The 25874-nt window shown below is 46.6% G+C and overlaps 1 protein-coding gene across 2 annotated transcripts in view; it reads right to left on the bottom strand.

The window, feature by feature from the left end:
• Positions 1 to 11759: 11759 nt before the first annotated feature.
• Positions 11760 to 25874, bottom strand: part of Sord (sorbitol dehydrogenase) — a 32963-nt gene continuing 18848 nt past the window's right edge. For both annotated transcript variants that reach the window (XM_028784973.1, XM_028784974.1), the window contains 6 exons: positions 24823 to 24982; positions 20155 to 20273; positions 18056 to 18121; positions 16883 to 17058; positions 13797 to 13918; positions 11760 to 13042 (listed from right to left, as the gene is read on the bottom strand). In XM_028784973.1, coding sequence (XP_028640806.1) covers positions 12877 to 13042; positions 13797 to 13918; positions 16883 to 17058; positions 18056 to 18121; positions 20155 to 20273; positions 24823 to 24982 — 809 coding nt within the window. In that variant the 3' untranslated portion in view covers positions 11760 to 12876. The remainder of the gene's footprint in view (positions 13043 to 13796; positions 13919 to 16882; positions 17059 to 18055; positions 18122 to 20154; positions 20274 to 24822; positions 24983 to 25874) is intronic.

The raw sequence follows: 25874 nt of genomic DNA, 5'->3' as shown, positions 1-25874 counted from the left end.
AGAGAGAGAGAGAGAGAGAGAGAGAGAGAGAGAGAGAGAGAGAGAGAAAGAAAGAAAGAAAGAAAGAAAGAAAGAAAGAAAGAAAGAAAGAAAGAAAGAAAGAGGTGAGCTGGAGAGATGGTTCGGTACATAAAGGTGCCTGCCAGCAAGTCTGATTACCCGAGTTCAATCCCCCAAAACCTTCATGGCAGAAGGAGAGAAAAACTCTACAGAGTTACCTCTGACTTACACCTGCACAATGTAGCATGTAGCTCCTACCTACCACACATACAATAAAATAAAATAGCATGTCAACACAAGGCAAACAAGATAGAAGGAATTAAACCGAGGGCCTCTCAAATCTAACGCTTCAGTTCTCTCCACTTGTCATCTCAAATGAACCAAAACCTACTTCTGGAAAACAGCTTCCTTGGCCTCTTAGCTAGGATTAAACCGTCTTCAGAGAACTTTACCAAGAGTTAAGTCTATACCTTATGAACACAACATGCCCCTGCTTGCTCCTCACAATAATGCATTGTAAGAGGCATTGCTATGTCCCCTTTAGTCAAGGAGCCAAATGAGACGCAGAATGTCAACTACCCACAGGCCTCCAGCTAGGAACAGGCAGAGTCAGAGCTTGAAGCCAGGAGTGATACCCCAGGGCTTTTGTCCTTCCTACCCCCTGCTTCTAACAGCATGCACAGAGAAGGGCGTGGCATTTTTGTTATTTGCATCCCAATCTTTCTGATGGCATTTATTGAACAGTTGCTGTGCACGCATACTAGATTCCAAACAAAAGACATTCCCAGCCCTCATTTCGCCATCTACACAGGGTGGATGCCTTCAGAAAGTCGTAACCTTGGGAGATGGAGTTAAAGAGGCCCCTGGATGGGCAGGAGGCTGGTAGGGCTGAGTTTTCTGGGGCACTGGAATGTTATCTCCTGGTGAAAGAGAAAGATAACAAAGAGCCCCTCTAAGGCAGGCCACAGCCAGCTTCTCTGTTATTTAATCCTCTTGGGAGATCTAGAAGGCTCATGAGGAAGATTAGAAATCCAACAGCAAGAAGTTAAGCAAACCGTTTAATCAAGGGGATAGTATACACCCATCATCAGTAGATGTCATTAGGTGACCTCTCATATTCAGTAAGTCTGTTAAAATATCTACAGGATCTTAAAATGTTTGAGCCTTCCTTTCTACTAATTCCTGTCGTAAGAATTTTGTCATGGAAAAAAAATCCAGAAATCTCGGCAAATATTAATGGGTAAAAAATATACCGGAGCAGTAATAATGTTTAGACTGCATCCAAATGAATTTTTAAATTTTATTTGTTCATTCATTCATTCGTTAGTTAGCTAATTAGTTAGTTAGTTTGTTTTTTGAGACAGGGTTTCTCTGAGTAACCCTCCCTAGCTGTCCTGGGACTCACTCTGTAGACCAGGCTGGCCTTAAACTCAGTGAGATCTGCCTGCTTCTGTTTCCCAAGTGCTGGGATTAAAGGCATGCACCATCATTGCCCGCTCCAAATGAAATTTTAAAAATGAGTATTTCTCTACCAAAAGGGAAAACTGGGCTAGCCATATGGCTCTGTTAGTAAAAGAGCTTGCCAAACAACCCTGTGTATTGCCTGGCAACCCAAGCTCAACCCCAGCAATGTACATAAAAAGTCTGATGCTGCCCTGGTGTGTGTGAAATCTCAGCACACCTATGGCGAGACGGAAGCCAGGAGGAGCCCTGAAGCTAGCTTGAAGTGAGCAACAGAGCAAAATCAAGAGAGACTCTGACTCTAAACGGAAAAACTTCTGACTTCCAGAAGTTGTTCACATGCCTGCTGTGGTGCTAGCGTACAAGTACACACACACACACACTACACTACACACACACACACACACACATACACACACTACACTACACATACACACACACACTACACTACACATATACACATACACACACATACTACACTACACATATACACATACACACACACATACTACACTACACATATACACATACACACACACTACACTACACATATACACATATGCACACACAAATACTACACTACACATTTACACATACACACACAGAGACACATACACTCACATATACACATACACAGACATACACATACATGCACACATACATATGCACACACATACACACATATACACATACACAGAGTGTACATGCATAGCTGTATGTGCACATACACATACACTATACTACACATAGATGTAATTTTTAATGTGGTTATATCTTGGCTCTATATATTTCTGTTTAAGTCCATATAGATAATATTCATTCTCTTCAATGATCATGCATTCTTAGCACACTCATTGGATGGGTGCAAGTAAGAACACCCAGTGCATGTCCTGTCCATTGAGTGCACATACTGTGCACCCTTATGTGAGTCTCCTGATACTAGGTGTTTGGATTTCCTCCACACTGAATCTGTGAATTTCCTTGCATGTGGATCTTTTTATTTTAAGTGCAAATCTTTCTTTAGTATTCTTAGAAATCGACTCCTATGCCTGAGAACATTAGCGGTGTTATCAGCATCCCACATGCTCCCTCAGAGGTGCACGGGAACTCTCAGGATAATGCTGGCAAATCAACTGACCTGCAGTCCCTCAGGGTTCCTCTGACTGTTCCTTCTCAGTTCATTTTGATCTTTCCTCTTAAAACCTCTCATCATCATCATCATCATCATCATCATCATCATCAGTGTGTGTCTGTTATGTATGTGTATGTGCATATGTGTATATGTGTATGTGTGTGAGCATATGTATGTATATGTGTGTGTACATATGTGTGTGTGTGTGTATCTGTAGTATAGTGTTTCTATAATGCTTGAGGTATCGCAGAGATATACTTTAGACTGTTAATAAAACAAAGAATACTTCTGTGAGTCCGGAGCTGGAGATATGGCTCAGAAGTTATGCTGTTCTTCCAGAGGACCTAGGCTTGATTCCCAGCACCCATACTGTGGCTCACAACCGTCTGTAACTCCAGCTTCAGGGTATCTTATATATTTTTTTGGGCTCCACTGGCACCAAGCACATAAATGGTGCATGGATACACATGCGGACAAAATATCCATAACATAAAATTAAAAAAAACAACAACAAGAACAGAAACTTCTTGGGAAATTTCATAACTAAGGGAAGTAAACAATTAGCAATGCCAAGAAACTTTTCATAGAAGATCTAAATAGACCCAAAGGGGGAAAAACCAACATGAAAACAAGCCTGGTCTCCCTAACTGAGACCGTTGTGGAGAACCAATAACTATGCTGTGGTTGCAAAAATGGCCTCTGGGCACACTACTCTGCAGCTTAAATCCTGCTTGCTAACTTTCTTTACTTGGGCTCCATTAATGCTTGTAATCTCCAGTCCCAGATGAGAGATGACATAGTATCTGTAAGGCTCAGCAAAGATACGGTCCTCCGTGGCCTTTCCCTAACTATCTACTTGCCAATTCTGAATTTGGCAACATGTTCAAAAAGTTTCCTGTTGCTGGGTGGTTTCTGGGACTGCACATAGACCTTCTAAGAACCTACAATACAGTGTTTTTGGATGTTATGTCTCAAGCCCTGGAAAAAGAATAATTTAAAGAAAATGTCCCATAATTTGGGAAAGGGAATTAGCAACTGAAAGTCAGAATGCACATTGTGTATCCCCCTCTGGAAGAATAATTCAAAAGGCAGAAGCCTCAAATGACTTCTTTGACAGGGGTCCATGGTTGTGGGAGTTACTGGGGACAGTGGGACACAGATGCAAAAAAGTGATCTCACTCGAGTTTGCTTAAGATGTAACCTTGCATCAGCGGGACACTGAGAGAAACCCTGGAGAGGAAGCAGCGAGGGTCAGTAGCATTTCAGATAGAAGTGAGGCTGATGGATGGAATGTTAAATCCATATGTCTCTACAAGGTTTTAAAAAAAAATAATTGCTAATAGGCATGAAGAGTGGTTGGTTGGGTTATACCTCATCTATAGAATGTTTCCTAGCACACAAGAGGCCCTGGGTTTAGTGCATTCCAAGACAAAAATGGAAATAATTAGTAATCATCATGGATTTTTTTTTTTACTTCTGTCAAGTCTTTAAAATATTGTTACATATATATATATACACATACATACACACTTAAAAATATGTATCTATGCATTTTGCCTGTGTGTACTGTGTACAACGCGTGTGCCTGGTACCCACACAGGCTGTGGACTCCCTGGGCCTGGAGTTGCAGGTGGTTGTGAGGCATCACGTGGTTGCTGGGAATAGAACCTGGGTCCTCTGCAAGAGCAGCCAGTGCTTTAAGCCAGTAAACCATCTCTCCAGCCCCCACTAAGCCTTTTTGTAGTTAAAAAAAACAGAAGTAGAGATCATTCCAGCCCTCAGGAAACTGAGGCAGGAAGATTGAGAGTTTTAGGCCAGCCTGGGCTATACACCAAGTCCTAATCCTGAAACAACCAAACAAAACAGCTCTATTAATTGTAAACTAAGGTGATGTTTTTCTCTAAGCAAATTTGAAAGGACAAAGAAAACAAAGTCCTCTAGAGAACTCACAGACAGCCTGCGGCATCTTCCCAGTGGAAACAGGTTTAAAGACAAAAGGTCATTCAAAAGTCAGTGTGTTCTAGGGTAGAGTGTTTGCCTAGCGTTCAAGAAAGCCCAGGTTCCATCCTTACACTAAAGAAATCAGGTTCAAATTCATGACTCTCTTGCCGTTACCTGCCACGTGCTGGGATTTATATACATGTGCCGCTGTATTCGGCCTAATTATTTAATCTCCCTGTGTCTCTATTTTCTCAGCAATAAAATGGGGTAACTTACTAACCTGATTAAGTGACAGTGATAGCTAAGTGAATGAACACATCTATCATCCTCCGAATGTCTGGCCCATCGCAGCCCTGCAGGTGTCTCTTAGCTCAGTGGTTCTAAAACATCCTAATGCTGTGACCTTTAACATAGTTGCTTGTGTGTGGTGACCCTCAACCATAAAAGTATTTTTGTTGCTACTTCTTAACTACAATTTTGCTACTGTTATGAATCATAATGTGCTGAGCGGTGGTGGTGCACGCCTTTAATCCCAGCACTTGGGAGGCAGAGGCAGGTGGATTTCTGAGTTCGAGAGTTCGAGGCTAGCCTGGTCTACAGAGTGAGTTCCAGGACAGCCAGGGCTACACAGAGAAACCTTGTCTCGAAAAAACAAAAAACAAAAAAATAAAAAAACAAAAAAAAAACAAATAACAAAAACAAAAAAAAGAATCATAATGTAACTATCCAATATCCAGGATAGCTGATATATGACCTTTGCGAAAGGGTCATTGGACTCCTAGGGGGTCATGGTGCACAGGTTGAGAACTGCTGGCTATCTCAGAAGAACTCCTTTTTTTTCCCACACAGCAGGGAAAAAAGAGTGTGCTCTCCTCTGGTCCAGTGTTGTTTGGGTACCCACAATTCCCCTTAAAAGAAAGAGGCTAGAGGAATCAACTGGGCCCAGCTGCTGTCTTCTCAGTCAGATCCCCAATCTTGCTTGAACCCCGGTGTCTTTGGTGGGATTCTGGAGTTGGTGGCTCTAGTCCAGGTGAGGTCTCCTCTCGCTATGTGATAGTGGTCTCTGCACCTGACTCTCCTGGGTTTTAGGACTTCAATTCTCATCACTGTGAGTCACTAGACACTTAGCCTATCTCCTTAAGGAAGTTCAGCCATTCTGGGGTCATCTCAGGCTGAGAGGTGAGAGTTAGGACTCTCTCTTATCAGGCTACAGATGTCTCCTGGGTGTGTTCTGTGTGTGCCAGGCACTATGATAATCTGTAGGGATGCCTTCACAGTGTAGAATGAGACCTGGCCATGACCTTTAAAAGTGTCTGTCCAAAGAGGACCAGCCCCTTAGGCCACCTGGGTCTATCTAGGGGCTTCTTTGAGTGGTAGACAGACAGAACAGGGCAGGAGGGTAAGAGGAAATCCCTGGGTTTCTCTCCTCCGTACTTCCTGGCCTCCACATCCAGTGAGATCTCTCTTGCTTGAGCATGTTGTTTATATGAGAGTGGAGAATGCTAGGTCGTTCTAGCCAGGCCTTTCCCACTGCCTTGGGGTAGGTCTCATATATCTTCAAGTACCTTGGCAGAATCAGAGGCTCAGAGCTGGAAAAAAGACAAATCTTGAGGGTTCATTCACCCTGCTTCTTTAATAGGCAAGGAGATAAATATTGGTGAGACAAGGAGAGAACATGGACAGACAGTAAACACCACCATAGTGACAGGCTAAGAATTTCAAAATGACTTCATCTGACCCCATGATAACCCCGAAGTAGATACTACTTTCCTACTTAAAGGGACCTGAGGCTGGGAAACGTCAAAAGAGTACAGTCACCCAGCTTGTGCCCATCTAGTTATTACTCTGTGGAGCCCAGGCCGTTCAAGTGTCTGCCAGTCTCCTCCTTTGTCACCTCTTTCACCTACGTGGTGGCTTTTCCTGGACTCTGACTCAGCCCACTATAATGCAGAAGTGGGGTGACAGACTTTGCCAGCTAACCTCAGCAATGCCTGTCTCCCCCTTGGGAGCATCACTCCCTCTGTAAACACTTTCTAGAAAGAGGGGAGCAACTGTAGGAGCAACGGCTTCTTCGGGTCCTAGTTTACTGAGTATGGCAGGGTGTGGGACTTTAGCACAGGGAAGCCAACGTGGTATCAGTCCAGGGAAGCTCTGGCTGGAACCCACTGGTCTCTCTGCGTTGTGCTGTGAGTTTGACTGACTCCCTGACCTGCACCTGCTGAGTCACTGTCTTCACTCTGCCTGGGATTAACAGCTTCTTATCTGAGTTTTCCTCCCTCCCTCCCTCTCAGATCATATGTTGACCTCTTGATTTGCTGATAATAGTTTTCTGATTAAGTTCCCGAGAATCAATAACTCTTTCCTTCTTTCTTTTTTTTTTTTAACTAAATTTTGCACTTGTGTATGGGCGTGTGCGTGTGCGTGTGTGTCCCTATCCACTGAGAGCAGAGGACAACCTGGAGGAGTATGTTTTCTCTTCCTCTACCAAGTGCTTCCTAGGGATTGAACCCAGGTTATAAAGCTTGGTGGTGGGCGTCTCTACCCACTGAGCTGTTTTGTCAGGCCTAGAAGGATCAATAACTCTTGATGACTTTGATGACTTTGAGGCCAGTAGCCATGTCCATGTCCCAAACCACATGGTATGTGACAAGGAATATGTTTCCCTTTGGTGTTCATAGAACTAGATAGCCCTTGAAGTGTATCCTGTCAAGCCAGATAAGCACAGTCTTCAGTACACATACAAAGCAAGAGAATGAAGAACAGCATGGCTCTTCTATTTGAGTTACTCAGAAATTTCCTTAAAAGTCTTAGGTTGTCAAGTGTTTTGGGATTCCCATAATACAGGATCAGCATCCTTTTTTTATTGGATATTTTCTTTATTTACATTTCAAATGTTATCCCCGTTCCAGGTCTTCCCTCTGAAAACCCCCTATCCCATTCCCCCTCCCCCTGCCTCTGTGAGAGTGCTCCCCCACCATCCACCTACTACCATCTTCCTGCCCTGGCATTCCCTTACACTGGGGCATCAAACCCCCTCTGGCCCAAGGGCCGCTCCTCCCAGTGATGTACAAGGCCATTCTCTGTCACATATGTGGCCGGAGCCATGGGTCTTTCCACGTGTACTCTTTGGTTGGTGGTCTAGTCCCTGGGAGCTCCAGGGGGTGGGGGGGTCTGGCTGGTTGACACTGTTGCTCCTCCCATGGGGTTGCAAACCCCCTCAGCTCCTTCAGTCATTTCTCCAACTCCTCCATCAGGGACCCTGCACTCAGTCCAATGGTTGGCTGCGAGCATCTGCTTCTGTATTTGTCAGGCTCTGGCAGAGCCTCTCAGGAGACAGCTATATCAGGCTCCTGTCAGCAAGCACTTCCCGGCATCCTCAACAGCATCCAGGTCTGATGACTGTATATGGGATGGATCCCCAGGTGGGGCAGTCTAACACCCAATCCAGTTAGGTCCACAGCACACAGAGTTATGCCTACTAAAGAGAGGCCAGTATGGTGAAGGGACATTTTACATGTATGACCCTTCTTCCCAGTGACTTAGTAAAGTTCGGTAAAGTACTCTGTCTTGTCAATGAGGGCATGGGGTGAGGGGAAGTTTCTGGTACAGGTTCACTGATGATGGTCCAAGGCCTGACAGTGACTGAGGTACTTTCCCTGTAATCCCACACTGATCCCTTCAGGGGCTGTTGTCATATCCCTGGCAGAGCTGGGAGAGATGACTGCTACTAAAAATGTGGAAACTCAGTCCAGGAGACATGGTGACATGTTCAAGTTTTGAATGGTAGAGAGTCAAGCCTCCATTTTCCCAAAGATGATCTGAAGCCAGTTAGTCAGTGGTCTGATGACCCAACCCTCAGCAGTAACCTCATGACCCCTCCCTCATCAGTTACCCCATGACCCCACCCTAAGCAATTGACCCCGTGACCCCACCCTCAACAGTGACCCCATGACCCTACCCTCAGCAGTGACTCCACCCTCAACAGTGACCCCATGACCCTACCCTCAGCAGTCCCCAAAGGTTTCCTAAGGCACAAGTCCTCTCACATTGTTCATAACCTGGAGCCTCAAAGATTTTCTTAGTTTCCCCCAGGCTGTGGAGATTGCTTAACTGATAAAATCCTTGTCACATAAACATAAGGACATGAGTTCAAGATCTAGCATACACGTAGACAGCAGAATAGGGCAATGAGGCTTTCAAATCCCAAGGCCTGGGAGGGGAAGATCAGCAGATCCCTGGTTTTGCTGACTAGCAGCCTAGTAAAACCAGTGAGCTTCAGATGGTGTCTCAAGAAGGCAAAGATTGACCTTCCCAGAATGGTGGAGAGGCCCACAGATGAGGCCCTGGGTACCAAAAGGCCACTGGATTGGTAGCTTATGGCCCAGGAAGCATAAGCCTCAAGGATTAGGCAGGACCCATGAGATTTCAGTACCACCCATAGAAGCCTGGGCTGCCTGACCATGGCAGGTTACTTCAACCATGCCCAGTGGTACTAGACCCACCATCCCCAAAGGCCCATCTTCTTCCCATAGTTCCCTCCTCACAATGAGCAGATTGATTTACCCTTACCCTTTTCAGGTTGTACCTCTGCCTTCAGCCTTATGTGGAACAGCCTTCCAGCCTAATCTGGAAGACCACAACAGGGCAGTAATGAGTCCAAGCTGTCTGCACTCATCTCTGGGCTTTTGCAGACCCCTTAGGATCATACTGCAAGCCTGAGGTCAAGACACAAAACAAACTGATATCCACGAAGCAGGTATCTATCTCCATATGATACCCCTTCCCCACCAACCTGGGCCTCTTCTCTCCCTCCCTCAAGCCACCCCTTCAGTCACAGGACTTGAACTGAGAAGGCCCCTTATAGTTAATCCTGACAGATAGTTCCCATGGGGTCTTTCTCCCCAGGTACAATGTATCAGTGCATGAGGAGACCTCAAGATTGTCCAGAATGACCCTTTAGATAGCAGAGGAGATGGAGGCTGACTGGAAATGGAGGTGACTTGGTGTCATAGTGAGATAGTGGCTGGCCCAGGGTTTGGACATCCCAATCATCTCTGTAATGAACCCTCTATGAGTTGCTACACTGCCTCTCAGAGGCCACGTGGGTCCAGGAAACAAACACCTCCTCAGGTTGGAGGATACACCAAGAAATCCCACAGTGGTAATGCCAACTATGCCCTTGCCCACTATCAGACGGCAGAGAAACGACACCCAGAGTCTGACCCAGCTAGGACTTTTGAAGCTGAGGCTGAGGTGCAGAGGCTTTGGCCGGGGATGGTGTGGGGGCTGGGCAACACACAGATGGCATCCACTAGTGTCTGGAGAGCACATCCCATCAGCCACATTCTTAGCAAGCTGCTCTACTTGCAGACCCTTCCCCACCATTCCCTTAGCCCTTGAATTTGGCACATGGAGGGGAACTGTCTGCCACTGGGGTGAAACCCTTGACTGGGCCTTGTCATTGACTGGTAGAGGGGACAGAGAAGTCAGAGAACTCTCTGCCCTGAGAGGTGTAGACCTGAGCTCAACATCTAGCCTCTGTCCTAGCTGGCTGCCTGAGCACTGCTTCCCTGTCTTGGTTTCTGAACTTTGAGCTTAGGCTGACATCATGAGCAGGGACAGTTCTGAGGAAAAGGCAAATAGTCAAACATATCCTGTATGTTTCCCCTTCTCTTGACCTCTGGCTTCACTACCAGTACGCCTCTTTTATGCAAAACAGCAGGCAAGGCTGTGCTACCAGGGGGAGACTGGAAAGAGCTAGCCATAAAAGAAAATCCAGAAGCAACAAGACATTTGGCTGTCGCCAAAGATGGAGTTGCTGGAACCAACATACCAGCCTCCTCTGGGGTCCTAGAGGCTATCTTCCCCTCCTCCCTTGTCACCTTCAGGGTCCTCTTCTCAGCTCTCCACCCTTAGCCATACCTACCTCACCCCAGTGCTGGGAGTGCCAACTGGGCGGGGTCCTCCATGTTGACTGAACGTATGCCCTACCTGGTGAGAGCATACAGCGGCTGCCAGGGCTTCCAATGCTGGGGAGCTCCGGGGGAATTCATATTCTTGGTTCCGGGACTGATTCACCAAGTCAGTCAACACTGAGTACTGTATGGAGGTGGAGGGAAGGAATTCCCATGTTCCTGCAGTCCCTTCTATCTGGATAAAGTTAGGCAACTCAGCGATAATTCACTATGCTGGTGGCACAATGAACAGCCCACCCAAGCCATTTTGGTCCTGGGATGCATTAAGAAGCCATAGTGTGGAAGCTAAAGGGGACATGAACATAGGAAGACTCTGCTGAGTTATTTGGGGCTTTGTTGCTAAAACACACTCCTACTATGTACACTAGCCTGGCCTCAAATATGATCCCCTTACCTCAGCTCTTTAAGTACTGGAACTTACAGTTCCAGTTAAGTACAGGCAAATACCACCATGTCATCTCTTAACTATGTCTGGCCAGTCCACCCACTCTTCATAGCTTCATAGGCCTCAAAAACCCTAACTCAAAAATGCCAGGACCAGCTTAGGAGATTCACCATAAGTACAATCTTAGGCAAAGTGACACATGAGTTTTTCTTGTGGCTCCTTCCTTGGGGACACAACCAGAAAACAAATGTTTACTTGGAAGTTTAACAGAGAAGTCTGCCCCCGCCTGAGGCATCTCTGAGAAGTCTTCCAAGGTGAGGGGCTTTTCTCATTCCTGCTAGAGCAGTGGTTCTCAACCTTCCTTATGCTGTGACCCTTTAATACAGTTCCTCATGTGGTAGCCCCCAATCATAACAGTATTTTGTTGCTACTTCATAACTAATTTTTCTGTTGAGTAATAATGTAATAAATATCTGATATGCAGGATACACAACGAGCAACCCTCAAAGGGGTTACGAGCCAAAGGTTGAGAACTACAGGAACCAGTATCTCCATGCTGGAAGCAGTCCTTAAAGCAACTGATAAGTTTGGTGTAACTCAATTAGGACTGAGAAGGAAGAGCAAGTGTATACCGAAATCTCATGAACCTGCTCCCTGCAGAGAACCAGAGAAAAGCACTGTGATAACTTTGCCAGAATCAGTTTCCCCACTTGTAAGATACTCATGTATTTGCCACGTTTGTTTCTAGTAGTTTTTAAGATTATGTTTAGTACGGAAAATATGTCCCCTGCTTAAAGCTTTGTTATGCTTCCTTGTGTGAAACAGGCAACCTAAGTCTACTCCTTAAACAAGCACAAACCACAGATGGAGTTGATACCAGCGACAGAATTTATTATGCGAAGCAGTTTGAGAAAGCTCAGGTTTGGAAGATCACTTTTTTTCACATGTCCCCTACCCATAGGTGAAGAGGTGGATCACAGACTGCAGCCCAAGGTACGTCAGTTACTGTGCACTTCCTGATTATCTTAAGATCACAAAGGGTGTGATTTGGACCCAAATCTTATAAAGAAAAGCCCTATGACGAAATTACACTCTGACACCCTCCCAATAGATATCACCAGCCTCACCCAGCTGAGAGGGGGAGCATCTTCCGAGAGCCAGAGCTGAGTGGACCAGGATGATAATTGCCTGTGAGTGAGCCTGGGAGAGGAGTCTCATCCTGTGAGTGGGAAACTCAAGCCCTCCTGTGACTCTTGCGTGAGTTAGGCAGGGTTTAAGATCTTTAGGTGGAAGTCTCCTGGTTGCTTAGCAACGGGTACTGCTCCTGATCATGAATGAGCAATGTTGTCGGGAAGGTGGGCTTCCACTTTGCAAATGTAACGACAGAATTCTTAGGAGCTGAGACAGAGGTGGTCTTTGGGCAGAGCTGAGTGCCCTTCTTCTTTCCACATCTGGGGATGTAAGCTAGCGTACCTCATCTGGGATTTGTCTTACTCTTCCGATCAGTTCCTTGCCTGGATCCAGGAGGCAAATTCCTTTTCTTACTCCCTTCAAATAAGTGACACTTAGCTCAAGAAACACTGCTCTCAACAGCTACTGAAACTTCAGCCCTGGGGCCATTTTCATGTTAATAAAGCCGTTTCTTCATCAGTCAGCCCGGCTCCCTGGCAGCCACAGTGGAACATGGACAAGGGCATGCTTTGTCTCCTCACCCAAAGAAGGTACTAGAGAAAGAACATTCCCAGGGTCTATCTGCCAGACTCTGTTAGACTTTGCTCAGTATGAGCATCTCACTCTGGCTGCAACATCCCCCAAGGTACCCCTACTTCTGTCTTTAAGGCACGCCAACTCCTCTAAGGCTCTCGGCTTATGAGTTTATTATTTTTACCATTCAAAAGAAAGTTCTGCATTAATGGCCTCCCCTTCTAGCCATTTAGCCCTTAGATGCTGAGGGTGGGCTGAGAACATACACCAAGTCACATTTAGGGATTCTGGTCATTGGGGTCACACTTGATCATAACTTTGAGCCCCACTCCCTTTTTGGCTGTTTCAAAGGCTTCCACAGCCTTCTCCAGAGGGAATCTATGGGTAACTAAGGGCTTCACATTCAGCGTCTTCGATGCAAGCATGGAGATTGCCATTGGCCACCTGTAAGAGATCACAAGCACTCCATTAACAACCTTCAGGAAAAGAGTCAGCCCCCGCCCCAAAGTACTAAGCTCAGAAACTGCTCAACCATATTTATTTCTAGTTTAGTGCTTCTACAAGGTCACCTGTAGAGTGAGAGAGCCTTGTGGGCTGTAATTCATGTTTCTAGCTCCTCTTCTCGTGACAGACGTATGCCATAAAGCCTAGAAGTTCTTTGGCATGAAGGCCTAAGTTATACTATAGATGCCAATACAAAAATGCAGGTAAAGCATCAGGGAGGTAGCCTGGGACAGGTCCAAGATAATCCATTTGCACCAATTAGCAGCCCAGCCTGGCAGACTAGAATGTAAAGTGGGTGCTCTGCTGAGGGCATGGAGCTTTAAAGCTGGGAGTGAGAGGCATCCCTGGGGAAGTGTGCTCCAGAGAGAGCATCCTTACTGCACACACTGGGGAGTATGTGTGAGGTGGGAGAGAAGCGACTCTCCCCAAGACAGATCCCTTATTTGCTTTAAATGGGAGAAAACAAGTCTTTAGGAAATGAAGAGGAAGAAAGCCTCAGTGATGAGTGGACGATCCAAGTCCCATCCCTGTCTATTCCTCCCTCTGAGGGAGAAGTACATGCTCTCTCCTAATGGCCCCATGTGGCCAGGGAACGGCCCTCATGAGTAAACATGCACAGACACCTGGTCTCAGAGGCTACATGGGACCTGTCTTGGGCATGCTGGTCACCTTTGATCACCCTAAACATACTCACGTGTTGCAGTAGCGAAACACGCCTTTGATATCCACCTCCCGAACAGCTGCGTGCACTAGGGGCAATTTGATCATCTCAGAGCCCATTCCCACAATCACCAAGGTCCCACCAGAGTGAGTGGCCTAAGGAAGGAATAAAGACAGGCAAACTCAGGATATACAGATGGTATATCTGAGACCAGTATAACAAGTGGTTCCTGTTACACTGCCAAACTACTCTTCAGAGTACCCAAACCCAACAGAGCAGCCAGTAAAAATCATCTTTTTGTAATGTAAGGGTGGCGGGTAGAGAAAAGACACTAGGAACAGTCAGTTATTGGGTGGGCACAGTGCCATACCCAGCACCAAGGAGGCTGATGCACGGGACTGCCAAGAGTTCAAGACAGTGTGGGCTACAGAGTGAGGGCCAAGACAGTCAGGGCTACATAGTTGAGACCCCCACATCTCAAAAAATAAAATGAAAATAGGGAACCCCACTCTGAGCTCAGCAGTAGGGAGAAAACTGCGGCCATCACACAAAGCAGGTGACTCAATTCTGTGGATTGACAGTTTCATCCACACCACCACACAAACAGGCTCTGGAATCCAAGGTTTGAAAACAGCTTCATCCATGAAGCCTGACAGGAACCATTTGTCTTTCACCTCAAAGGAATGGATTTTTGTCTTCCCTAAATATTTATCTGGAAATTCAGCATCTGCTAACATTATGCAATTAGACTCCAGTGATTCACTCCCTCCTTGAAGCATGTTGGAGGAGGGAGACTGCCTCCATGTATGCCCTGTTAGAGAACAGTGCTGGCCCCACGGCATGCTGTGGTCCCTGCCACAGGAAAACGGACAAGCCGGTCAGACATGGCAGCAGCTCTTACACCATGACCATTTTGAGAGCTATGAGAGAGAGAGAGAGAGAGAGAGAGAGAGAGAGAGAGAGAGAGAGAGAGAGGAATGTGCAGGTGTGCAGGTCAGCCCTTCTGAGGGAGTCTTAAGAAATGCCATAGGCAGGGGCCTGCGGTGCCCAGATGAGAGGTGGCACTCCAGGCTGCTGGCATTGAGACTCTGAGCAGCACGACCCTGAATGTAGTTCCTCAGACAGCACCTCCTGAGTGACAACCACAGTGTTTGGCACTTGTGTACACTCAACATTTGGCTGTTTTCTGTTTTCATTAAAATGCAGAAATCTTTACAAACCACTCAGGAATATATGTGAAATGGGAAAATATCGCTGTCCCTGTGGAAACCGGTGAGAGGTCAAAGTTTCGAGTTGAGTCACAGAAAACTCTTGATTGACTTTTCCAGGAAAATGGTTTCCCTGCTTGGGAACTGCCCTCGTTGACAATGAGGAAGAACCTACTGGCTATTCCAAGTAGCAAGAGCCAGCAGTACGCTAGCCACAGGCCAATGAATGCTCAGATTACCAGCCCACTGTGGGTGTGGTCGATATACTAAGAGATGCCATTAGTTCTACCCAAGGGCATCAACATTCACAAACAGCACCGCGTCACCTCCCAGGCAGGAAGGCCGCAGGTCCCTATTGGGTACTCTTGCCTGCTGCACTCATTGGAGGGGTTGCCATACCTTCTGCATGATGGCTCCATAACCATGTCAGGAGGACATGAGTCATGCCTGGTGAGTAACTCAGGTCACATGCACCTCTATGCCATCCTCAGGTTGCCTGGCAACTGGCCTGCAGCATCAACTATGGAAGGTGACATGTATCCCCAAATATCAGGACATTAGAGGAAGGACAGCCACATGCATTAAGTCTCACTGCCTCTCTGGGGTGTGGCACCACTGGTCTGCTAGCCACCTGTAGATGGCAGACATAACTTCCTTGCTGCCACAACCTACAGTGTGTCTAAAACAAAGCCTGGTACCCAGGAGGTACCTGAGAGATACACCACAAGAGTAGCTCTACCACTGACAACTCATCATCCCCCAGTCCTACATGGAGGCCACTGGCTATGAAGGTGGAGCAGAGGGTTTGTTGACTCTAGCAGAAACTCAGAACAGCACACTTCCTCATGTCATCCCTCCTGCTACCTCTGTGACACTAAGCGTCTTGGTAGGAAGAAACATGGCAGTGCTGCATGTGTTCCAGGCCCGAGAGCCTGCAACAGCTAGAGGTGTCAGCCTCCATGAATTTCTCATGTGCTGCAAATGCATTGACTCAGAAGCTAAGTGGATGCCCAGGGCCCAGAGGGGAAGCAGGTCCTCAAGGTAGAGGCAGGAGCTCGACCCCGCTCAGGCCCTCCCACCCCACAGCCACTTGTCCACTCCTTCCTATCCAGTGAGTAAAGCTTGGGCAGCAGGGCCTGACTCTTGACCCTGACTCAAGGCACGTAGGACCTGGGTATTTGGAAGCAGTCTCCAGGACTCTCCCACTGAAAACTGATTTCAGGACTTACTAAGGCACAGGGGCATCATGCTCAGAGTGCCATAGAGGGCTGGCATCCAGGAGGGCTGTCTTTCCTCCTTTCCCTGTACTTTGCTCTGTCACCGCCACACCTTCCCCCACCCCAACTCCTTCTCTGTTTCCCATTAGTTGCTAGTGGGGTGGGACCTTGAGGGGTGAATCAGGCAGCAGCGGCTTATCTGCCCCTGCTTCTGGAAGACGGCACCTCAGTTACCAACTTTGGCCTTGAAAAATTCATCTCACTTTTGTGACTAACTGAATTATTAACTGTGGCTTTGTATCAATGACTCAAAGACTAGTTTTCCTCAATAAAACAATACAGGAATTTCCCACCCGACTAAGCCACAGTTCTGATTATCCTGTTGAGGACTTTGCCAAGAGTGTTGCTTCCCGGGTACTTGTGTGATACTAACAGCAACCCCATCCTGAAGCGGCATGTGTGTCTGCTTTTCACATTCCAACCTCATTAGGACTCAGTGAGCACTCAAAGCGAGTCCATATAAAAGGTAGGGAAATGAAGTACAGAGGGGTCGGCTGGTTCAGCTCGGGAGTCAGATAGCAGCCTGGTGGAACTTGATGGCAGAACATCCTCTCTGCTGCCCCCTTCCTATATACACCACTCCCGCGCCCTAAGCTGCACACTGGCCCCTGGCGAGCTGCCTCATCTCACTCACATAGATGCCGGTCTGGATGGAGGACTCCGCTCCTGAACATTCAATGGTGACCTCTGGCTTGCCCCCCAGCAGACTTTCCACCTTACTGGCAATTTCCTGAGGGGTCTCTTTGGCAATCTGGATGGTAAAGTCGGCTCCAACTTCCTTGGCTTTGGTCAACCGAGAAGCAGATAGGTCTAAAGGTAAGCACACGTTATTTCAAATGGAGAAGTCTAGTAACAGACTAGGAAGAAAATAAAATGGACGTATAAGACCTGATGCAGCAATCTCCAGTGCAAGGAAGGGGTGAAGCTGCTGTGCTTAACACACCCAACCCTACACACTGCCTACTGTGTACAGCTACACATGTACACACATTTATAGACACCCTTTACATACAGAAAACACCTCTACCCAGCCTCACACACACTACAGCTCTACAAAGCTACACCCCACACACACACACACACTCACACACATGCGCACACACACCATTTTTGCCATCTAAGGGTGGTCAGACAGACCAAGCATGAACCACCGCTTAGCATTAAGAGGGTAGTGTGAGGGACCTCATTTTCCTCTCTACAACAGCTACCTTCTCCCTTCACAAAAGTGACTATTTCTGGGCCCTGAGTTGGTCACTCCTGGGCAGGCTTTTCAGCTCTAGAACCGAGGAGACAGCAGGGAAAAGCTCTTTTAGGCACCTGTACTTCAGAACATGCTGTGGTTTATCCCTTAAAAACCCACACAAGGTTTACTCCGCAGCACAGAGATCTGAGCTCGCACAACCTTTAAGAGCTGGCACCTGTGCACTGGTCCCAGGAAAGGGACAAGTGTTCTCCTGAGAGTACCAGGGTCTGGATCTATCTGGCATCCTGTTTTCACCACATACTCCTGTCATTGTGATGCCATCCACCATGGGGCATTCACGAGAGACCAGACTAATAAGGTGGTTCAAGCTTAGACTCTTGACTTCTGAAACAGTGAAATAAGGCATTTCCTTTTTTAGCAACAGCAGAGAACGAGGCCCTTTGCTGGCTTCAAGTCCAGCTGTTTCCCTCTCAAGGAGATTTAAACAGAAGAAAACCTTACCACCAGATGTGGTAGCCAAGCCTTTAATCCCAGTGCTCAGAAGGCAGAGGTAGACAGACCTCTAAGAGAAAGAGGAAGAAGAAGAAAAGAGACCCATCTTACCAGTCACCACCACTTGAGCAGCTCCCATTGCTTTGGCTACAAGCAAAGTGACCATCCCAACTGGGCCTGGACAAAGAAGAGAATGGAGAAGTTTGTGTGTTTCTAAAAGCATCAACTCTTTCCCTGCCTGAGCCCCGGACAGGAGCTATGGTTTTGTGTGTGTGTGTGTGTGTGTGTGTGTGTGTGTGTGTGTGTGTCTTGCTAGTGTCTATCCAAGTGCCTGGCATACAATAAGATTTTTAAAGCTGTTGATGAACACAGATGTGCACAAATGAAGAATTGTTCTCTTGCTAAAACATGTTCCTAGCAGTAAGTTCTGGTTGATCCCTCACTCTTCAGAGCTAGGAAGTTTCCTTTCTCTTAGGTGCTGCTTGAGAGAATTGAAAAGCACCAAAGACTAGGCACCAGAAGGTCTGCATGTGTCTCCCTGACTCTGACTTCAGGAGAACATACACCACCCCTCCCCAGGGTGACTCGCATTCTTCCAGGACACTCCAAGCATCCCTCTTCCTTGAGGTGGGTCCCTGGGTTGACCCACCCACTACCTTGGTATTTGCTTGCTAGATGGCTCTGTGGTTTTGACATAAAACAAAGCCCCACACGAGGCAATAAGGAATAGTTTTTGAGTTTGGTTTTTGCACACCACCCCTTTGTGTACTTCCCCCAGAAAGCAAAACACAAGGAACACCTAAAGTGTCTGGGAGAGCAGGGTTATTGCACAGCTTCAAAGATTATGCTATAACTTTACAGCTACTGACTTACAGAATCATGGTTTTCTTATTGCATTTATTTATGGTGCCTATGCATCTGTACATGTGTGCAAGCATGTTTATGAATCATGACACACATGTGGAGGTCAGAAGACAATTTGTAGAATTTGGTTCTTTCTTTGCGTGGGTTCCCAGAACTGAGCTAAGCACAGATTTAGTGGTAGGTACCTTTACCAGCTGAGCCCAGGGGGTTTTCTTTTGTGTTTGAGGGAGCATAGGCTTCTGTGTCCTAAAGCTATAATCCCAGCCATCAGGAGGCTGAGGTAAGATTGTAAATTCAAGGCTAGCCTGAGCTACATTAGCAAGACTCTATTTTTAAGTCTTAAGCCACACATACACAAAGTCTAGCCAGGGATGGTAACACACACCTGCATTTCCAGCATTTAGGCAGCTGAAGCAGGAACATCGTGAATGTGAAAGCAAATCTGACTACCTAGCCAAACCGCTGAAAACAAAGCAAAACACTTAAAACCAAAAAACCACAAAACTAAAACTGATTCTGCAGAAAAATATTAACAGTGGTTCTCTCAGGCTCACGAGTAATGGGCTATGAATGAATCTCTCTCTCTCTCAATCTCTCTCTCTCTCTCTCTCTCTCTCTCTCTCTCTCTCTCTCTCTCTCTCTCTGTGTGTGTGTGTGTGTGCGTGTGCATGTGTGTGTGTGTGTGCATACATGCATACATGTGTTGTCTGGGTTACCAGCAATTAAAAATTCAGGATTATTTGGTCTGAGGCCTCTGGGGTTTGTTTCAAATAGCCAAAACCAAGAGATGGGAGAAGTCAGAGAGAGCTGGAACAGGGTCCTGGTCAGAGTCAGACTCCCTCCTGTGACCAGGGCCCACCTACTCCCTTTGCAGAGGGGCAAGCCTGTCATTTCTCTTGTGTGACTTACAAGTTTTTCCCTTTACTACCCCAAATATTTCCCTAGTTTCTATCAAGGGTTCAAAAATTATTGCAAGATGTATTTATTGCTAAAATGATAAAGAGTTATATTCCCTGTGAAATCAAATGTTAGTTACTCTCATGCTCACAGACACTTACTCGTTTCTTTGACCTTTCAGAGATAGGGTCTCACTATATAGCTCAGACTGACCTGGAATACATAGAAATTCTTCTGCCTCAGCCTCCAGGTGCCAAGATGCAGATGTGTGCCACTCCATCCCCTTGGACATTTCCTTTATTTAGCCCAGTGCTGATCACTGAGCTAGACTATCTAACCTTCTCCTTCTCAGAAAGTGTCTAGCGTCAAACCCAGCTCTTGGAGAAGGAATGAGAGAGGGAAGGGATCTCTACATTCCTGTCAGCGAATCCAGGAGCCCTCTGTCTTACCAGCTCCACACACAAGGACCTTGTTCCCCAGGGAAACTGAACCTCGACGGCAGGCATAGATCCCCACAGACAGAGGCTCAATCAGCGCCCCTTCTTCAAAGGTAACGTTGTCAGGAAGCCTGAGAAGTAATCCAACATTCACAGTTAGGGTCTCTGCCTCTTTCAGGGTACTGATGATGCTATCAATTCTGCACTGCCATACCACAGTAATACTACTGTAATACTGTCACTAATATGACACTGTCTTTGCCTAAGGTCACTACACCATCAGTTAACATTTAAATCCTGACTTGTGTGTACAGCAATGTGCTAAGTGAGCACTCTCTATCTGTTTGTTTACAAAACTATTAGAATGATTCAGTAGTAGTTGCTATTAGCACCCCCAGACCTTCTCTCTCTCTCTCTCTCTCTCTCTCTCTCTCTCTCTCTCTCTCTCACACACACACACACACACACACACACACACACGCAGAGTCTACTGAGAAAGAAATTAGGCTTCAAGAGTTAAATGGCTTATCTCAGAAATTCAAATTCAAAGTGAGGCTTAAAGGATTTTGGTTGCCCTTGAAGCCAGGCCATTCTGCCTCTAGGAAAGTAAATTTCTTTGGCAAAATCACTTCAGAGTTCATTGAACACATGGTTTCTGGCGATTTTTTTTCAAGTGCTAGGGACTGAACCCAGTAACGCAGCACCTGCACATAAGCACTGGTACACACTCTGGCTTTCTAATATGCACTTGGCCAAGCAGTGAGTTAGTGGTGAGCATCCCTCTGTTCCCGCCCTCATCACGTATCCCTAGATGCCCCATGAACTGTCCCACAGTGCTGATGGAATGCTGTGTCACCTTCACTAGGTTCTCAGTTTCTCTTCTGAGCCCGCTGGCATCTCAACACATCCACCATTCTGTGATGGTGACAGTGAGTGTTTGTGGGAGAGTTTTGGGCAAAGAAGGTTGCTTTCTCACCTAGCCCTCAGGACAACACTGCCAGCCAGGCAGGGCAGGCTTCATTTTCACTTTGTTCTTCAGGAGACAAAAACTAAAACTGTGACAAGATTTCGAGACTCAAGCCAAAGAGTCCAGTCCTGACTGCCTTCCTTTGGCCCACATCAGCTGCCTCGTGGCACAAATGGCTCCTATTTCATTCCTGCTGGCCCATTATCCAGTGCTTGCTTAGTTCCTGTTTCCACACATATACACATTCGAAGACACAACGCCCTGCCCCTTCACATTCTCCCACAGAGCGAGGATTGGCTCTAAGCTGAGTTTCTCTCCAACCTCTCTGTAGCATAAGAAATGAGGTCATCACAACCAGCCAGATGTCCTTCAACAGAGGAATGGATACAGAAAATGTGGTACATTTACACAATGGAGTGTTACTCAGATATTAAAAACAATGAATTTGAGAAATTCTTAGGTAAATGGATGGAACTAAAAAATATCATCCAGAGTGAGGTAACCCAATCACAAAAAAAACACACATGGTATTCACTCACTGATAATTGGATATTAGCCCATAAGCTTGCAATACCCAAGATTCAACTCACAGACCACATGAAGCTCATGAAGAAGGAAGACCAAGTGTGGGTGCTTTGGTCCTTCTTAGAAGGAGTAACAAAATACTCAAGGGAGCAAATATGGACACAAAGTGTGGGACAGAAACTGAAGGAGGGGCCACCTCGAGACCATTCTACCTGGGTATCCATCCCATGTGCCGTCACCAAAGGTAGACACTGATGTGGATGTCAGGAAGTGCATGCTAACATGAGCCAGGTATAGCTGTCTCCTTAGAGGTCTGCCAGAGTCTGACATATTCAGAGGCAGATGCTCACAGCTAACCATTGAACTGATCAAGGGGTTCCCAATGGAGGGTTAAAGAGAAGGAGCTGAAAGGGTTTTCGGCCCCATGAGGAGAACAACAATACTAACCAACCAGAGCTCCCAGGGTCTAAATCACCAGCCTGGGAGCACATAGGGAGAGACCATGGCTCCAGCTGTATATGTAGGGGAGGATGGCCTTGTTGGGCATAGGTGGGAGAGGAGGTTCTTGGTCTTATGAAGGCTGGATGCCGAGTGTGGGGGAATTTGAAGATGGGGAGGTGGGAGTGGGAGGTGGGTGGGATATATCCTCATAGAAGCAGGAGGAGAGGGGATAAGATGGGGGTTCCTGGGCGGGGTGGGGGGAGGAGAATGGGGTAAGGGGATAACATCTGAAATGTAAATAAAATATCCAATAAAAAAACTTAGTTTTTTTTTTTTAAATAGAAAGTTAAAAGAAAGAAAGAAATGAGGTCAGAGTAAGGGGGAAGGGAACGACCACAGTCTGAGTGCTCTGATCAGGTGCTGCCTAGTTATACCTGTGCCCGGCTAAGAGCAAGGCTCCAAGCTCACAGGCAGAAGACCAGGAGTCTGAGACCAGCACCTCCAACCACTGACCAGGGCTCAGAATGAGGACTATGGGTTTCCTTGACCTGAGCCTTTTGTAACTTACAAACACTAGAGGACAGCCAACCTGGTAGATTTTTACAATAGGGTTCAGGGGACAGATAGGGTCTGGAAGGGGCCAGAAAGGTAGAGGAAGAGAGCTGAACACCAGAAGATATGGGGTAGGAAATGCAGAGGTAGTGGCAGTGTGGTCCTCAGAAACAGGATCAGAGAGGAAGGCTTGGGGCAGAGCTCCATGGAGCAGAGGCAGAAGGAAGCCTTGGAGGAAAGGTCACTAGGGGCTCTCCTCAGATCTGCCAAGACCACCCATAAACAGAATATCAATCACCACCACACCTCACACACCATCTTAAAACTCACCTCCATGCCAATCCCAGCAGTGCCTCTGTTCTGTCTCAGGCTTCATCCTGGACCTCCACCCTCAAACCTCAATACTGGGGCTAAGGCCTATCTTAGTGTCATCGGCCATGAGAAAGGAGGAACACCTGATACTCTTCTCATTGAATTCTTCCAGCTATTCTGTGAGAGAGATACTATCACGATGCCTATTTTACAGGCAAGGAAGGGTACTGAGGATTTTAAACCTTAAAGTCCTTGCTCAAGGTTAAGTGAGCAAGTGGCAGAGACCACTGTTCAGTTTTGAGCTTTACCACTGTGTTCCTCTGACTTTCATGAAAGGCTATTTGAGGCTTGACTTGACAAAGGACCCAGAAAAAAAAAATGAGCTGATCAGAAATCCCTTGCTGAAAGGCATACCCAACCTGTATAGCCTGCTTTCTTCTAGAGCAGTCTTGGGTGCTAACCTCAGTCATCACCACAAGATCTTTAATCTGTGTCTCTTCTCTGAACTTTCAGGAAGTACTAGAAAATCTCAGATCTAGCCAGCTGTGGTGTGCATGCCTGCAGCCTCAACAATTTGAGCAGCCAAAGCAGGATTGCCAGGAGTTTGATGTTGGCCTGGACTACATAGTCAGTTACAGGCCAGCCTGGACTATATGGTAAGATCTTGTTGAAGAAAAGATGGAAGAGGATGAGGATGAAGAGGAAGAGGAGGAGGAGAAGGAGGAAGAGGAGGAGGAGGAGGAGGAACCAAGATAGTTAAAAAAAAAAAAACAAAAAGGAAAATAAGCAAAGCCTCTTAGATCCAGCAGACCATCCCCAGCGCTTGACACATTCTGTCTCTGTCACACAAGCCCCTTACTGGCTGAGAGCTGCTTCTGGAATCGGGCTAGACAGGAAGAAAACTTGGATTGGTAAGGGGAATGGCCTGCCAGCAGCCTAGGGCTCCAAAGTACAATATGTGGCACCTTGCTCTTCTCTCAGAAGTATCTTTTTGAGCAAGACTGTTTCTGGCAAGGAAAGGGCAGTTGGCACCTGGCTGTGACATGTGCCTTGGGTCATTAACTTTCTTCTGCTTCAGCTAAGCCTAGCATTCAACTACAACAATGGTTCTCACCCCATTGCTATTCATCATTCACTAGGCACGCAGAGCCTGACTGAGTACAAGCATATATATGGAGTAGTAATAATAATAACTTCCCATGCATTGCCTGATTTAGCCTTCGGCTGGTTAACAGAAGCAGAAGGTCATATCAAGCTCCCCAAAGACACAAGGAGGGGATGGACATAGCAGGCCAGGACTCATGCCCTGCGCCATATGCACGGTATGTGACTCTGGCTGGCCTGAACTACCTACATATAGACCAAGCCTTCTGCCTCCAGAGTGCTGGGATTAAAAGAGTGTGATATCACACCTCACTATAGTTTTCCTTTCTGTGGTTGTAGTAGACTTGGTTATAACCAGTTCTGTCCAGAATGGCTGAAGAGGCACATGATTTTGGTGATGATCTTTTATTACTGATATAGGTAATGGGAAGTTAAACTGAAAGATCACTGTGAGTCAAACTGAACCTCAGGCTGGCTATCTTCCCTCAATGCCACCAAGAAGAGAAAAGCCTGCCTTTAATGTCTTGTAATTAAAAGTATTGCTAAGCCGCATGTGGTAGCACATGAAACAGGCAGGTCTCTGAGTTTGAGATTAGTTATCCTAGACTATATATCTCTAAGAGTTTGGGGTTAGCCAGAAATACATAATAAGTCTCGGCCCCCCTACGTATATATGTACACGTGTATGTATGTATGTTAAAGAAGTTGCTTGCTGTAAGGAACCAACCAATGAAAAAGAAAGGACTCCCAGGGGTTACGGCGAGGCTTTGGGCACTGACTTGTAGCAGAAGTCAGCACTGTGCTTGTAGAAGCGGCAGAGGTTCCCATCATCCGGGGGTGTGGCACAGAAGAAGATGGATGGCGACAGATTGTATCTGCCAATCTTGCAGTATTCATCTATTTCTCGGGGAACGCCAGGCTCGATGGCAACTCGATCTCCTGGAGAGAAGAACACAGATGGTACCACACTTAAGAACAGAAGCTGAACCTCAAGCCTGCTGGGTCTGGTTCTGCTTTCCAACCTTTGAAAATAGGAGCAGGAGCAGAAATGCTCTGAAGGCATGCTCGCTCACTGGCTGAGGCCAGATGTGGGAATCCAGCATCAAGACCCTCCCTCTCTGATGTCATAGGCAAGGCTGACTTTTCAATCTTTCGGTGCTTTCTCTTCTCTCCTCCCTTTCCTCTTCCCCCGACCTCCCCACACTATCTGAGATCTGTCTCAGTCATAAGCCAAGCCAGTCTTCAGCTCTCAGCAATCTCTGTGCTTCAGCTCTCTGAGTGCTGGGATTATCAGTGTGCGGTGACACAGTTCTCTCAGTGCTTCAGAACCGTCATCCTCTTGGCTCCCACTACAACCCAAGACACCTGAGGCTCTGAGGTTTTGTTGTGGATTAGCACTGTTGGTTACACAGTACTAAAAATGGAGACCACATGGTACATATTCCTTGCACCTGGCTTTTTATTAAGTATGTTTTTAGGTTAACACATGTTATAGATCAATTGTTTATTCCTCTTTGTGTGTGTGTGTGTGTGTGTGTGTGTGACTGAATAGTATTCCATCCTGTGAGCACAGCACTGAGAGTTAAGCTATTCTCAGTAGTTGGTAGACTACTGGTTATCTCCTGTTTTTTTTTTTTAGATAATTTTTATGATTATCTTGACTCCTCACTTAAATTGAGAGAGTACCTTAAGATCAGTAAGTTGCCTGTTTCATATATATTTTGCCATAATAAGAAACTGGGGTAGAAGCCGGGCGGTGGTGGCACACGCCTTTAATCCCAGCACTTGGGAGGCAGAGGCAGGCGGATTTCTGAGTTCGAGGCCAGCCTGG

This window comes from Grammomys surdaster, unplaced genomic scaffold (genome assembly GCF_004785775.1).
Source record: "Grammomys surdaster isolate TR1022 unplaced genomic scaffold, NIH_TR_1.0 124988, whole genome shotgun sequence".
NCBI lineage: Eukaryota > Metazoa > Chordata > Mammalia > Rodentia > Muridae > Grammomys > Grammomys surdaster.
This window is presented reverse-complemented; position numbering and strand designations above follow the sequence as displayed.